The following is a 16,465-nucleotide window of genomic DNA, read 5'->3' as shown; positions in this document are numbered from 1 at the left end:
GAGAGTAGAGAGACTGTGAGGCAGATGAGGGAGAAGGGCTTCAATTATGATTATTTTGGTAGACTTTGCATTATTGTTGCTGTTCAGAATGGGCTCTTTAAAAACTATATTTTATTGCCGGCATGTAAGAATATTAATTGAATTTTGCATATTTATTTTGGAGCAATCTTTAGAGCCTCAGGGCCCTGGGGGTGTCTGGCCTCTTTGGGGACAAGACAAGAGTTTGCAGAGACATGGGACAGTGCTGTCTGAGTTGGGTGGTGCTCCTGGGGTTCAGAGGTGGGAGGGTGATCCCCAGTCACGGGGGTGATCCGGGCAGATTTCCAAAGAGGTGGGATGGGGGCTGGCCTTGAAGCCTAGAGAGGATTTGGCTAGAGGAAGGGGAGGGTAGACTGGAGGAGGTGCAGAGAAGCAGCATCCTCACTGTGCACCTGCCTGCTACTATGTCACCACACTTAGTACTTTTTATACTTAATTTTCCTGACAGCTCTGCCAGGTAGATGACAAGACCCCTGTTCCACAGATGAGGAAACGGGGGCTCAGGGAATTTAAGTGACTTAGGTGAGCTGGAGAGCCTAATTTCTGAGCTTCCATGCTTTCAGTGCGTCCCTTTTTAAAATGTAGGTACCTAAAAAATTGCTTTATTGGGAAAGAACTCACACACCATACAATTCACCCATTTAAAGGGTACAATTCAGCGGCTTTTGTATATCCACAGAGTTGTGCAGCTGTCATTACAGTCCAGTTTTAGAACCCCCAGCCCTAGGTTGCCCCCCCCGCCAGGACCCCCAGCCCTGGGCAACCACTGCCCTCCTTTCCGTGTCTATACACTAGCCTGTTCCAGATCGTTCATGTAAATGGCCTCATCAAGTGTGTGATCGTTTGTGACTGCTTCTTTCACTTAGAGTAACGTTTTCAAGGTTTACCCACGCCGTAGCATATATTGGTACTTCGCGACTTTTTATTGTGAAACAATATTCTTGTTTCTGGATAATGCCACATTTTGCTTATCCATTCATCTGTTGATGGACATTTGGGTTGTGTGCACTCTGGGTGCACTTTGTGAATAATGCTGCCGCGAGTGTTCCCGTGCGACGTGTTTTGTGTGGACATATGTTTTCATTTCTCTCCGGTGTAGACCTAGGAGCGGAATGGCTGGCTGGGCCGTGTGGTGACTACAGGTTTTACCATTTGGGAAACTGCCAGACTGTTCTCCACAGCGACTTCCCGGCTGCCTCTTGTGCATGCTTGCCTTCAGAGTGACAGGGCTGGGGAGAAGGTCAGACCACAAAGTCTGTGTGAGTCGCCTGTTTTCAAAGAAGATTGTCGGAAAGTAGTGTGAAGACGGCAGCTTCACTGTGGAGTCTTTGGTGATTCCAGAAGGAGGATTCTGCAGGAGCTCAAGGACGCTGCCACAAGTGCTGGTCGTGAGCTGCTCCTTCTGCTCATAGGCCATGCCACTAGACAAGGTGTTGAATAGACCCAAAGGTTCGGGGTGCCGGAGAGGGACAAGTGCGACCCGTGGTGATGAAGGCTCTCGGAAGAGGGAGGGCAAGGTTTCGAGGCTGGCACAGGGGAGACGAGTGAGAGGAAAGGAGTTGGGGAGGAGAGGCAGGGTTGGGGCCTTGTGGTTCAGGGCAAGTCCCTGAGCAGCTGTGGCCAACTGTCCTCTGTCTTTGTTCTTTGGCTGCAGATCTGGCCGAGTGCAAGCTGGTTGCTTTCCCCATTGGCATCTACAAGGTCCTGCGGAATGTCACCGACCAGATCCAGCTCATCACGCTGGCCAACAACGAGCTCAAGTCCCTCACCAGCAAGTTTATGACCACGTTCTGTCAGCTCCGAGGTAGGCCCCGGTCCGCCAGACAGGAAATCATTCCCCAGGGGAGGCTTCGAGGATGGACCTGTGTCCTGCCTGCAGCCTGGAAGTCTCTAAGTGTCACTCCTCCCTCTCGCTGGCTGTGAATCAGACTGACCGATGGTCAAGGGTGTGGGCCCAGCGGGGTGTTTGGGGTCCTGAGACCCACAAGTAGTTATTTCTTAGTAGACCTGAACGAGCCCCCATCCTCCTCCCCAGCCTAGCACTGCTTTCCCGGTTCAGGAGTGACAGATGCCGGGGATGTTGGTGTTTCCTCTGCTGGGCCCACACAGGGCCGTGGACAAGGGTGCCTGGCAGGATGACGGGCCGGGGGCCAGCAGGTGGGCATAGTAGAGTCTCTTGAAACGGCTCCTCCGGGTGGGCCCGCAGGATGCAGTGGCCACTGCAGTGCCGCACCCCCCCTCCCCCATCCTTCTGTGAGAGTCCGCTGCTGCTCGGTGAGCCGTGGGGTGGGAGAACCCGGGAGGGCACAGGAGGCATAGGAGAGGTGATTCCCACCTTCTGGAATTCTATCTGACAGGGGCATGAAAAAGGTCCAAGGGCCCGGTTAGAGAAATCCATATGTCAGATGCTGGTGGAGCGGGAGAGACATGAGCAAAAGCGTACCTCCCACGGCTGATTTCAGGCCTCCTGGAAGAGGTGGGGGCATCGGGCAGAGGCAAGAGGGAGGCGTGAACTGGCAAACAGGTCCCAGGGACAGAAGGCAGCTTGTAGAATGCTCAGCAGCCAGCTATAGGCAGGACATGGATAGGCCACCGGCTGGGTGGGAGGGGGGCGTCCTGGGGCAGGACTCGCTTCCCCGGAGGCACTGTGGGTGCTTTTCACCAGGCTGTCCCGTCCTTCATTTTCTGGGGGCCACTTCTCTGCGCAGGCCCCATCGGCCGCAGTGGTCAGCCCTGGCAGAAATTAGACTCATCTGAGGAACTTTTCTACAAACACAGTTGCCTTGGCTCTACCCCCAGCCCAGTTGAATCAGAATGTCTGAGTATGGGCCTGGGCCTTGTATGCATCTTTTAAAACCTACAGCAGTCATTCTGAAGTGGCAGCAGCCAAGGTTGAGGCCATGGGTCAGGGGTTATACATGCCAATGCCTGAGAGACTAGCGTGCGAGTACTAAATGTCGCGGTTTGAGAGTGGTGGGGACCGTGGGAGACGTACCCCTCTCCGCTCTGCCAGGTATGCCATGAGGCTGTTGGGGTTTTGTCAGTAGAAGCTAGAAATACGGGTTTTGTGTGAATTTTTACCAGGTGTTCTATAACACGGAAGCCAATAAAACACCCTTGCACAGTAGATTTAGCCCATGGGCCATCAGTTGGAAGAATCTCCCATAATATATGAGATCTGTCTCTGCCATCTCATGTCATGGATGGAAAAGGAAGGCCAGGGAGACTGAGGCTTATCGGGGATCTCGGAGCAGCACCCCCACGTCGTCCACCTTGCAGGCCAGGGCTGCCTCTCCAGGCCTCCCGCATTAGCCCAAGGGTCCCCTGGAGATGTTTGCTTTGCGGAGGAGGGTGGAAAGATCGAAAATGGGTGGTGGGGGTTGGCTGGGACCTCCAGGAAGGGCAATCAGGAAGGGTGCTTCCTTTGGGTAAGAGGAGAGTTCGTTTGTGCTTTCCTTCCTTGAACCTTCCCCGGAGCACCTGCCATATTCCAGACCTGTGTCTGGAGGCTGGGAGACAAAGACTGGCAGACCAGCTCCCTCCCGGAAGGAGCCCAGGGTCACAGAACAGACTTGTCAACCACACCAAGTCCTATGATGCCAGCGTGGACAACATGCTGGGAACAATGGGAAGAAAACTTAATTCTTCCAGAGAGTGGTATGGGCAGTGGGTGGGCCGGGAAGCAAGGGCTTTCAAAGGACTTGACACTGGGCATTGCCTTGTGAGATGAATAAATAAGCCCTGTCCAGGGGGCACAGTGACACATGCCAGAGAAATGCGCTAGAACCCATTGTGTTTGTGGCTTAGTTGCGGAAATATATTTATCATAAAATACCCTTCTGGTCAGAAGTCTATGGAAGGATGCAGTTTGAACCCCCTCTGTGCGGCTGGCAGCTGCTGACTCCCCCACACCACCCTGGATTACAAAGGAAAAGCTGCGATGTGCCCAGTAATTGGGTTTCACAAAGGCGGCGGCGCTGGTGACCAGGGGCAGGGAGGGGCTGGAGCCGAGAGTGGCACCTGGCTGCTGGCTCCTGGCTCCTGAAGAGATGCTCCCAGCCCCAGCCTCTATTATAGTTTCTCTTTTAAATAGAAAAGCCCCCTCCTTTTATGTGTGAAGAGGAAACTTGAATAGGCTCTGCTGAACTTCTCCCAGGCCTGCCGGCTTCCCCTTCCCTGTTTGTGGCTCTTGACAGAAAAGGCGGGCTGCCTTGGTGCCAGGGAGAAAGGCATCCGCTTCCTCCCTCCCTGCCACACTGTCTCCTGTGGGAGCCCCGGCGAGTGTCTTCTGCTGGGCTCGTGGCCTCCTCGGGTTTGCGTCCCCTTGACACCCTTCACCCATTTTATAGAAGGAAAAAGCCAGTGGCACAGATGGAATCTATGCAAAGGGCAGGTGCGCCCTGTGGAGTGGCGGGTTTCATTGTTGGACTCTGGCTCTTCTGTCCCCTCTTCTCCTGCGTGCCTGTCTCCCCACTTCCTCCTCTCATTCAAGTCATTCTGCTCCCGGACTGTGCCCGGGGTCTTCCAGGCCCCGGGTGTGCGAGAGACACCTGTGGAAATCCACAAAGAGCCCCCGGATGAGAAGCACAGGCTGTTTACTCCAAGCTGGCTCCCGCAGGGGAGTGAGCAGCTGGCGGGCGGCATCGAGGAGAGACTCAAAGGCAGCGGAGGGGCAGGAAAGCTTTGTAGAGGATAAAAGGCGAAGCTGGAGGCAGGCCAGCTTGCAGGGGGCATCCTACGTGACTGGTTAGGGTGCATTTTGGCTTTCCGGAGTTAGCCCTAAGTTGGAAATTGGAATAAAAATCAGAGACATTGTCAGTAGTCAAGTCCCGGCTGTTTGGGGCCAGTTGTTACGGGAGTGTTACAGGGCTTCCTGGACCGTCAGAAGAGATGGCAGTCTGACTCCCTGCAAGTCGGACCTGGAGCAGACTGGCCGCCTCGGCTGGTTACCGTGGCTAGTGGGTTGGCTCTCTGGGCAGGGTGCTGCAGGCTGTGGGCCACAGTTCTGTTTTTATGTTCGGTTTGGCCGTTGTCTGCATGTATATTCAGTTGCTCACAGCCCGTCTTTCAACTCAGCTCAGCAGTTCCTCAAGAGCACCTGTCGTGGCCCAGCTGGGGGCATGAGCAGGTGAGCGGTGGCCCGGGGGTCCAGACGCACTGGGCGCTGAGCCCTCGCGGCTCCACGCGGAGGGCTTTACACGTGTCATCTCAGTTACCCCCTCCTGACACCCGCCATTTAGGATGGGGTGAGACAACAGAGACCTAGACGTGGTTCTTGGGGAGCTCCCAGGCTCTCGGGGCAGGTGGGCGTGTGAGTGGACAGCCACCTCAACGTGTGGGGGGTGACACAGCAGACATTTCCTTGAAGCCTGGCGTGCCAGGGGGCACAAGTCTATTCTGCTTTGGGGGGGTGGGTGGGTGGGTGTGTCGGTCTGCTAGGGTCGCCACAACAGAGCACTGTGGCATGGGTTGGCGGGGGGGCTTACATTTACTTCTCACAGTTCTGGGAGCTGCATGTCAGACACCAAGGTGTTGGAAGATTTGGCTTCTTCTGAGGCCTGTCTCCTCAGCTTGCCAGTGGCTGATTTCTCACTGTGTCCCCACGTGGCCTGCCTGTGGACACGTATTCCTGGGGTCTCTCTGTGTATCCTGACTTCCTCTTGTAAGGACACCAAGCAGATTGGATTAGGGGCACCCTAACGGCCTCATTTGAACTTGGGCACCTCTTAAAAGTCCTCACCTGCAAACACAGCCACACTGGGAGGTACCGGGAACTGGGACTTCCGCATAGGAATTTGGGAGGCAGGGGGAGACATCACTCAGCCCAAAATACTGGGGAGTCGGAAGCCTCCAGAGGAAACGGCTTGGAGGGGCCATTGGACAGAAGGAAAAGGGGGAGTTCCCAAGGCCTCCTTTAGGAAGATGGGAGGTATGTTTGGGAAATGGACTAAAATAAAAACAGTACCACATGGGACATTACAGAGCAGAGGATATGGCATGTCATCGGCAACTGGTCTGAGCAAGTGAGTGGTCCTCAGAGAGTCCGTCAAGGAGGAGCCGGGGCAAGTGACCCCAAAGCAGGGGGAGATGGGGGTTGGGGGGGGTGTCTCCCTCTGTTTCCCGCTTTGCCTTGGCCCACTGGCTTACTTTTCTTTTTGCTAATGGCACTGAGTGGATGAAGGACGAGAGAAGAAGGCATCCAGAACTATTTGGGGAGAGCAGGGCAGACACTGAAGCCTTGCAGTGGTCAGTTAGGCGCTTTGGTTTTAGTCTGGGATCAGGCAGATCTCCTCTGTTGGGCACACATCTGGTTCCCCCTGCATAGCCCACCACTGGGATAGCGGGGCCTGGGAGGGTCCTTCTCACCTGAGTCATTCACAGGGGGCAGCTCCCTGTTGCTGACGATCAAGAGTTCCTACGTGATACCAAGGCGGTGATCAGTTTGTGGCCTTTTACATCAGTTTTCGCCATCAGTCTTCAAGGATGTCTGTCCCCTGGGGTTTCCTGGCCGAGCTCCGTGGGGCCAAGGCCAAGACTGTGTGCACGCTGTGGGCAGTGGGTCAGCCCTCCCTAGCAGAGAATTAAAAGAATCCCAAGTATTATGGGCTTTAGCATTCCTTAGGCTAGAATCCCAGAGATAGGATTACCAAGGCCAGTGTTTCCAGGCTGTTGGTCTATACTATGAGGTCATCAAGCCCTGATGTCACCCTGAGCCTGGGGCCCACCAGGTGAGGAGCCTTGTGGTCAGGCTGAACCAGGACCCACAAGATGAGAGGCTGGGCTGTTGGATGTTCAAAGCCTAGACGCCCAGTTCTGGGGCGTGATGTTTTCTGTTTCCCTCTGGGTCCACTCTCCATGCTGATCCTACCCTCTCTCACCCTCTGGCTGTGGTCAGGTGGGGCCAGTGGGGAGCCCCCCAGGAGGTCAGGGGAAGAGAGAGAAGAAGCTCAGTGAATTTATTCCCCTGGCACCGTGAGGTCCATCTCGGGCTGGCTGTGCCCCTCGTCCCAAGGTCACTTCTCTTGAGCCAGTGTTTACGTGACTGTCCTCCCAGGTTTCCTCTGGCTGGTGACAGCTCCCTGCTTCTAACCCGGGGTTCCTGCACAACCCCTCGAGGTTTCCCTACCGCTTCCTATACCTTTGTAAACAGTTCATTGCAAATAAAGCCTCCTTGATTATCCTGAGTTGAGTGTTTCATCTGTTTCTGGTTGGGGCCCTGATGGATGCTCTTTGCCACTTATTAGCTCTGTCACCACAGGCAGGTTGTCTAACTATTCTTTGCCTCAGTTTCCCCCGTGGTATTGTAGACTCATACTGGTAAAGCCTTCACCTCGTAGGGATCCCGTGAAGATTGAATGAGTTAGTGCATGCACAGCCCTGGGAGCCGCTGCATCCCCAGCATTATCCAACACAGTCTTTGTACACGGCCGTAGGTGTTCAAAACTACACACGGAATGGGTGAACGAATGACTTCTCACCGCACGGTCGGTCGGCAGAAGAGTGACCCCCCCACAGATGTCCACGTCCTAGTTCTTGCCACCTGTGATTATATTACCTCACACGGACGGCAAAAGAGGCTTTGCAGATGTGAATAAGTTGAGATCCTTGACATGGATTAAGTGGGAGGTGGGTGGATGTCCTCATAGGGTCTTCATGAGAAGGCAGGAGGGCTAGAGAAGATGTGATGGTAGACACGGCCACTGGAGTGATGTGGCCACAAGCTTCTAGAAGCCGTTTCCGGCTTCGGTCAAGGCACGGACTCTCCCCCTAGAGCCTGCAGACGGTACATACCTCCCCGGCTTGGTTTTAGTCCTCTGAGACCATCTTGGCCTTCTGACCTCCAGCGCCGTAAGATGATACACTCGTGTTGTTTAAAGCCACCAAGTTGGGGGCAATTTGTTACAGCAGCAGTAGGAAACTGATACACAGCCGGAAGAGTTGGGAGGGGGGCTTCTGCCTCAGTGTCCCCACTTTGCTTGCTTACTCTGCCCTCCCACTTGACCTCACTGTGGAGCCAGGGCTGGTGCCCCAAAGGGGAAACCTTCTCCAAAGAGCCACCATGCCCGCCTTCCTCGGCTGCCCTGTTTCCCTCGGCGCCTCCAGCTTTTGGTCCCTCCTGTGGCACGCAGGCTAAAGGCGGGCGGGGCTCAAAACGACGCTCTGTGGGTCTTGTTCAGACCCCGAGCGGGAGCCACTACCCCCACCGCTGTGAAAGAGGAGGCTGAACGGTCCCGGTGGGGTGGAACCTGAGGCCTGCTTCCCTGTCCAGCACAGCCCGGGCCTGGGACACTGGTGAGACGTGGCTGGCTCTCCTTGGAACATCCAGGCAAGCGTGTGCTGCTCCAAGGGTATTGCTGGTGGCAGAAGAGCTGTTTCTTGGCTCTATTAACTGCACGTCAAACCACCCTACCATCTATTGGTTTAAAACAACAGTGTGCTATTTCCTCCAGCTCTGTGGGTCGGCTGGTCTCTGCTGGCGGTTCTGCTGGGGTCCCTCATCCTCCAGGGCCTCGCTCCCCGGGGCCTCTAACCTGCTTGGACTTCTTCACAGTGGCTGGGCTCCCAAGAGGAAGTGGCTGGTGCCGAGCTTGATGCCTGAACTGGGACGTCTCCTGAACGTCATTTCTGCTGTATTCTATTCATCAGAGCGCTCGCAGGGCCAGCCCAGAATCCAGAGGTGGGAACGAGTCTCTGCCTTGTGACGGGAGTTGCCCCAAAGTCTCAGCCCAAAAGGCCTACGGCCCTCTGTGGATGGCTTTTGTGGTTTGTTAGCCAGACCTCTGATGGATGGCACTTCTGTCATTCTTTATGCGCTCAGCTATTTGTGGCCGCTCTTTGGCAGCCACTTTGCTAAGAGCTGTGAGGAACTACCAGACCCTGGCATTTCCAAGCTGTGTGACCTTAGGCAAATTATCGAACCACTTTGAGCTTTCATTTTCTCATCCTAAAAGGGACATAATAGTAATACATCGTGGAAAGTGTGTAAATCTCATAGGCTGTTAATTTGTTCACTTCATTTATAAATCCTTATAAACCAAACTGTGTCCTTTTTCCTGGAAGGTGACAATAAATAAATAAATAAAATAAGTTCCCTTTGGAGGGGTCTTAGAGGCACCCTGGAGAGCTATTCCTGCCACACAAGCAGGAGAACGTCTCTATCCTGCACCTCGCCAACCCCCGGAAGCCAGCAGACCCAGGACTCGTGTACGTACCTGGGGCCCTGGGACATCTGCAGCTCAGCATAGGCTCTGATGCCTCAGTCCCGCAGGGCCCCAGCAAACATGTCCCGCTCCCCGTGTGACAGGGGGCTTTGTCATTCCCCTTCATTTCCCTGTTCCGAGCCCTCCTTCGCTCCTGGCTCTGAGATTTAAGAGTTTCCATCCCTCCTCTGCCCTTCTTACCCACTTCTCGTACGTTTCTCTAGTTGGTATAAAACTCCAAAACTCCAAGAAGCAGGAACTCCTTCATTTGAGGTTCCTGCTATTTGTTTTGAACGGGCAACGGATGCACACAGTATGGTATTCCAAGGCTCAGAGAGGGAAATAGCGAAACAGAAGTCTGCCTGTTCCTCCCATCCCCAGATATCCATTTCCTGTACCCAGAGGCACCTGCTCTTACCAGTTCTAGAGAGGCTCCGTGCCAGTGTGAACACACATGTATTTAATGTCGGTAGCACTTACAGGATGAGGTCAGTAGTGTTATCAGCTCTTTGTTTCAGATGAGGAACCCTGAGGCAAGAAAGGGTTTAATTAAATAACTTGCCCGAGGCCATGCCACGAGGACAAAGGGTCAGATCTGCAGGTCCACATCCAGAGCTCCTCTGTGAAGCTCCTTTGTAGGGTGTGTGAACTGTTTTGCGATTTGTGTTTATCTCCTAGCAACGTATGTTCGAAAGTGGTCCATGTCAGTACAATGAGAGTCCCCTTATTCTTTGCACGAGGCAAATGGTTAGCACTTCGTTTTAGTTATTTCCAGACCTGGTTAGATGAGTTTTCTCATCCCTTCCTTCCTTCCATCCACGTAGATGTGGCTTTTGGAAACTTGACTCTTGTCTCTTCGCCCCTCTGCCCACTGTGGACAGCAGCTGTCTGTGCTGAGCATGGACCAATTGAAGGTCACCTACTGCCTCACTCCAGGAGCTGACTGCCCTACAGGGGGGCCCTCATAGGCAGCAAGCTACATGATTGCTCACTGACGCAGGGTCACAGCCACGGTGCTGGCTGATCCTCAGTGGGCAGGTATTTTTGGAGCTGGCACCTTCCCTCCCTGCCCGGCTGCGTAATTACTACAGGCCAGCCTCATCTGTCCTTTAACGGAACCAGCAGGCTTCCTCTGTCTGCTGGGGTCAGTCCTAGGCCTCTGAGTCACACTTGGCAACTGTCCAAGATACGGATGATACGGAAGTAATAAGAAAAACTTGGGGAAGGAGAGGTCCATTAAACAGACACCGGAAACCACAATTTACTAAGGATAACAAATAAGGGAATGTCACGATGGGCTGTTCTCAGGCTGTGGACAGTCTTGGGAGCCGGATGGAATAAGGTCTTCTCCCAGGGCCCCTGTCCATTCTGGGAGCCCAGGTTGTTTGGCTCTGAACCCTGATGTAAGAGAGCAGAAAGAAGCATGTGGAGTCCCATTAACGCAGCCCCCTGGGACCAGAGGACCTCCGCCCTCTCTGTCCAAGAGAGAGGCTGGCGGGGCCTGGGCATTGTTGTGACACCGCCACGAAAAAGAGTATATCGTGGCCCCAGGGCTGAGAAGCAAAGCCAGCTTGGCTGCAGGTACGATTTCTTTTTGAAGCTTAGCCTACCAGCCAATCAGGTGGCTGGGGCTCTCATCCACACTTCTGTTCTCCCTTTGAAGTGGAGATGGCAGAGAAAACCTCAAGTGCCAAGGGTAGGGTGACATAAAGTCCCGGGAGTTCAACAGGGCTAGGACTTTAGGTGTGGTGGATTCGATCCCAAGAAACCTGTCTTCTTAGTCCTCCCATGGTGACGGGGGCCTGGAAGCTGTTCCACGGTTTGGTCTCCACTCAAAAGCTACCGAGTCTATTATGAACAGCATTGCACTCATAAATTTGACATAAATTCTCTAGGCCCAGGTGATTGCACTGGAGAATTCTAACAAACTTTTAAACAAGAATTAACATCAGTTTTACATAGTCTCTGCCAGAAAATAGAAGAGAGGGGCATGCTCTCCAACCCATGCTATGAAGCCAGCAGTGCCTTGATGCCAAATTTAGATAAAGACGGTACGAAAAGAAAACTATAGGCCAACGTCTCTCATGAGCTAAGACACAAAAATTTTTAGCAAACAATTAGTGATCAAATACAGCAGCATACAAAAGAATTGTATGCCGTGACCAAGTGGGGTTTACTCATTTTTCCAGAGGTACAAGTTTGGCTCAACATTTGAAAACCCAGTCAGTGTTCCCCATCCTATCAAAAGCTAACAAAGAAGAATCCTGTGATTCTCTCTGTTGACAAAAAGGAAGCACTTGACCAACTAGGCAAACGAGAAGTATCTCAAGGTGGTAAAGAACATCTGTAAACATCCTATAGCTGACATCAGACTTACCAATGAAGCATTTGTTTTCCCTGTAAATTTGAGAACAAGGCAAGGATGTCTGCCCTCATCCTGAAAGTTTCAACTACTGCAGCAAGACGGGAAAAAGAAATAAAAGTATAGATTGGAAGTGAAGAAATAAAACCGCCCCTGTTTGCAGACGGCATGATTGCCGCATAGAAAACTCCGAGAAATCTACAAAAACGAAACCCTCCTAGGACTCGTAAACGCGTTCGGCAAGTTCCCAGGGATACAAAGTCCACACAAAACGCGCACACGTTTTCCCAAAATGCTTTCCGTGGCTTCCTGTCTCACGAAGAGTCAACCCACTATCTTCCCGGGGTCTCAGACCCTGCCTAACCTGGTTCCAGCCTCATGTCTACCACTTTTCTCCTTGCAGTCCGCACTCTGGGCACACTGACCCCTTTTCTGTTCCTCAGATGTGTCAAGTTCTTTCCTACCTCGGGGCCTTTGTACTTGTTATTCCTGATAGCTTTCCCCTGGACTCTTCACACACTAGTTCCTTCTCATTCTTCATTCTGGTCACAAATGCCTTCCTAGCAATCTGAAATAATCTTCTTTCCTTATTTGTCTTTGTTCCTTACCCACCGCACCCCCCCCCCCCCCCGGCCCCACCGTTGGTGTGTAAATCGTTAAGGGAAGGAACTGGTGTTCGCCATGACTTCCCCCACAATCACGCAGGAGCTGCCATATGGGAGGTGCTGAGTGAGAGAGTGAAGGCTGTTTTGGTATCACTGTGTCTCAGTGACTTTCCCGTAAGTCATGTGTCCCAGCTGCATCCACCTTCTTCGTGATTTTCCCTTTCTGTTTCTGCTTTACAGTTCGCTTTCAATTTTGGTTCCCATAAAGGCTCCAGAATCCAAGAACTAAGCCCCATGGGTATTGTACCTCCCTCACAGAAATTCCATTTATTGCATGCTTTTGCTTGCCAAAGATTATCCTTTTTTCATGTTCAAGTGCTGGGCTGAGCGCCTAGGGGGTGCTTAATGACTCACACATCACACAGCACCTCTGCCATTCACAGCCCCCTCAGGGCATCCTCTCAGCCCTGCTGTAAATGGGCAGGGAAGACCTCCTCATAGGGCTGTCCGGGGAGAGGGAGGGCCCACGGACACAGGAGGAGGTAGACTAGAACCAGCCCCTCCGGCTTCTGCGCCCTTCCCTCATTCAGCACGACATAAACAGGTTTGCTGAGTACCCTGAGAACAGATGTCGCAGAGATTCAGGATGCCACTGTGGAAAAAGCTGGGTACGCGAATGGCCCACTTCCTTTGGGGGGTGTGGCTGGGGTTCAAACCCTGGTATTGGGAGTTGGGAGAGGAAAGTCAAATATCTGGGGGGAGAGGTTGGGGTTCGACCTTGGACAAGTCATTTCCTCTCTCTGTAAACTGGGGGTAATAGGTTATGATAAAATGAAAATGCTGCTTGGCTGTAAACCCTTAGAACAAGTACCCGGAACATACTAGCGTCCATAGGCATTAACTACCATTATTCATTTTTGTTAGAAGCCCCATACCCAGGGAGCTACACTTCTGGCGTCCAGCAGAAGAGCTCTTCCCTAGAATCCCTCCCCCACGAGCCGAGCGCTTTAGCACGTGCCGAATGCAGCAGGTTCCCGGGAGTGGGCCGACACTGCCACACCAGAGCACCTCTGGGTCCCCTTTGAAGCTCCGTAATGGAGAGTCTCCCCTTCCCTGCCAAGGTTCAGTCCAGCCTCGTTGATGACCTTGCTGCAGTTAAGGACCTGAACGCCAAGGGCATGAGCCCTGCCCACCCAGCTGCTACTCCCTCTACAACTTTTGCTCTTCAGAAAAGTTTCTGAACTGTGAGAGAGGCCGCCTTTCAGACAGATCCAGCCCCTCCTCCTCGCAGCTGAGTCTTTTCTGGGAGCCTGTTGCTGAAGAGACAGACTTCAGAGAGCAGCCTTCCCTGGGGAACATGAAGCCGGGACTAGGGGGTGATTTTGTATCCACAAGTCTGAATCTTTAGAGCAGCGATCTCCAGAGGATGCACCAAGCAATGACTTGGAAAGCTGCCTAAGTTCTCTTGAAGGAAAAAGGCAGGTCTCAAAAGAGTACATAGTCTATGATTGCATTTGTGTTTTTTAATGTTTTATTTATTTTTGAGAGAGCATGAGCAGGGGAGGGGCAGAGAGAGAGGGAGACAGAATCCGAAGCAGGCTCCAGGCTCTGAGCTTGTCAGCACAGAGCCTGATGCAGGGATTGAACTTGTGAAATGATGACCTGAGCTATAGACAGACGCTTAACCGACTGAGCCACCCAGGCGCCCCTGCCTTTTTGTTTTTTTTAAACAGTGCTGGTCCATCCGTTAGTCTACCCATCTGTCCATCCATCTGTTAGTACGTACACAGAAAAATATGGAAGATTGAATTCCAAACGACTGGTACTCCCTAGGGGTGGAAACACGTACAATTTTCATTTTTCTGTGTTCCATATTTTTGTGATGTCTGTATTTCTACGGTGAGCATGCACTGCCTTTGTAAGCAGAAAATACATTTAAAGCTAAACCAGTCGTACCGGTCAGGGTAGGCCAGTCTCGCATGAGGAACAAATAATCCCAAATCTCAGTGGCTAGAACAAGGATTGGAGTTACAGTTGGCACAGCGTCTGGTTTCTGTGATAGCTATCACCACCGCCCAGGGCTAGGCTCCCTGCCACCTTCAGTAGCGATTGAGGACTGGGCCGTGACTTTCCTCCAGCGTGTAGCTCCACAGTAGCACATGCAGGGTCTGTGCACAGATGCCCCCTGTGTTCCGGGAGATTCGCAGATAAGGGAACGGGGAGATCCGATGACTGTCCCCTTTCCTCAGGGAATGGCAGGGTGGGGGGCATCCAGACACCAAGGTTGGGGCAAGGCTAGGTGGGGCCGCGGGGGAGCGGAATCTGAGGAAGATCAGCCCAGGGCTTCTCCACCACCAGGTGGGGGAAGCTTTTCATCGGACTGATGTCCTTTTCACCACTGCTCAGTGCGTCCCGCCGGGTCTCTTTCTTGCTATTCAGTAGCTTTTCTCTGCATCTCTTTATCTTGCTCCAGCTGTGAGTCAAGAGCTCTGCCTACCCCCTTCCCTTGCGTGCTGTTAGTGTGAACTTCACCCAGAGGCTTTTGTGCGATCACAGCCACTCCTCTTAGGGCTGGGGGAGGAGCAGGACAGGAACCCCCTCTGCCCGAGGTGGAGCCCAGAACTGCTGAACAGAACTTCCAGGTCCAGTAGATGCAAAGACCTGCCCCTAATCAAACCTCTGCTCGCTCCAGTTCCCAGGCACCCTGGGCAGGCCGCCACGCTTGTGTAACATGATTTGTGTCCTTTCTCTTTCCTTCACCTTAGGAAAGGACAGAGTTAGTGTTTATTGAACACCCACCACATGCCAAGTGCTATACACATATCCCCTCCTTCAGTGTTCCTGGCAACACAGAGGTTAAGTTTTATCATCTCATTTTTTTCGAGATGAAGCGACTCAGAGAGGTTTGGTGATAGGCCCACCGTCACACAGCTAGTAAGTGGGGCAGCTAAAATCTGATACTGGATCTAGCTCCAAAAACATCATGGGCTGCCTCCAAAAGGGTAGGCAAAAGACTTTATAAGCAGTGTTGAATGGAGAGAATGATGGCTGAGATTGGAGAGGCTCAGACCGTGACAGATCCATGAAAGGCTCATTCATCCAAGCTTTACAAAATGTCAAGTCCCTACATTTTGATGCCCCAGGTATCAGAAGGCCAAGACTGCTCCATCACCCAGCATGGTTAATTAAAAAGTACAAGCCCAACAAGGCATTCCTGCCTCCAGAAAGGTTTGCTCAAGAATCGCTCTGAACGGAGGGCTCTTCTTCCTAAGCTCTCTGACCCTCGTAACTTTCCATTTTGCCTCCATTTGGTTGTTCTGGAAAAGGGCAATAACTCACGTCTGTCAGATTACACCTGACTGCTCACATTCATGCACACCGTGCTGTGGGGTTAGCCCTGTGCTAGGCTGGGAGCAGCGGGAAGCATTTGAGGAGTTTCTGGCCTAATCAGCCTACAGCAGTTCCTTTGTTTCTTGTCAAGTCTTTCCCGAGTGCCCTCTCTGTGTCAGGCCTTGTGCTGGGCACACAGGATACGAGGATGCACCTCACGGGTCCTGGCCCTCGAGGGGCCTCTGGCCCGGCCTTGGGTCCTGGTTTGGTAACTCACTTGTCTTTTTCCTTGGAGTTCAACTTTAACGCTTCCGTGTCCTCTTTGGTGGACCATGCCGACACCGCCCGCCTGCCTGCCTGGGGTTCTTGCACCTCATCCGGCTCTGCCTGCTTCCCCGTTTGCTGGGTTCCTCTGGCCCCTTCCTTCTCTCCCTGGCCCAGCAGTACCTAGTTACCCACCGCAGAGGAGCATTGCCTCTTTGGCCTGGGCTGTATCGATGAGACACTGGAGCCGGGCCACACACCTACCTACTTGCCATCCTCAGCATGATCTCCTCAAACCTGGACGTGAGCAGCAGGTACCCACCAGCCTACGAAGCAAACCTGTCTGAGGTGCAGGAAAGAAAGCCCCTCTGGTCATTCTGGATACCTCCGTTCAAGGATGTCGTGGCCCCTAAACTAGCCTCAGTAATGATGTCTACGTTGCTACCTTGAAAAGGGGTGAATGACGGCTGAGGGCTTCCTAGACTGGCCGTACCCCTCAGTTTTTGTGTTCGGGGCACTGGGCGGAGCCTTCCTGCAGCTCACCTTCCCAGACTAGATGGCCTGTCTCTACCGTCCCCGACTGACTGATGGCAGCGTGTTCTCATGCTGAGCAGCAGAGACGGCCGGCAAGTGAGGCTTCTGCTAGTCAGGGATGCTCCCTCGGG

The 16,465-nt window shown here is 53.0% G+C and overlaps 1 protein-coding gene and 1 long non-coding RNA gene across 5 annotated transcripts in view; one reads left to right on the top strand and one right to left on the bottom strand.

The window, feature by feature from the left end:
- Positions 1 to 16,465, top strand: part of LRRC20 (leucine rich repeat containing 20) — an 85,473-nt gene that overhangs the window by 39,214 nt on the left and 29,794 nt on the right. For 3 of the 4 annotated variants that reach the window (XM_058696584.1, XM_058696583.1, XM_058696587.1), the window contains one exon: positions 1,694 to 1,843. The exons of the other annotated variant lie outside the window; for it this stretch is intronic. In XM_058696584.1, coding sequence (XP_058552567.1) covers positions 1,694 to 1,843 — 150 coding nt within the window. The remainder of the gene's footprint in view (positions 1 to 1,693; positions 1,844 to 16,465) is intronic. 4 annotated transcript variants of the gene reach the window in all.
- Positions 4,618 to 9,087, bottom strand: LOC131492792 (uncharacterized). Its single transcript, XR_009252294.1, has 2 exons — positions 6,459 to 9,087; positions 4,618 to 5,652 (listed from the first exon to the last, which is right to left on the bottom strand). It is a non-coding gene; the product is annotated as an uncharacterized LOC131492792 (long non-coding RNA).

This window comes from Neofelis nebulosa, chromosome 13, assembly GCF_028018385.1.
Source record: "Neofelis nebulosa isolate mNeoNeb1 chromosome 13, mNeoNeb1.pri, whole genome shotgun sequence".
Taxonomy (NCBI): Eukaryota; Metazoa; Chordata; class Mammalia; order Carnivora; family Felidae; genus Neofelis; species Neofelis nebulosa.
The sequence above is the reverse complement of the archived record's forward strand: the minus strand, read 5'-3'. Positions and strand labels throughout refer to the sequence as shown.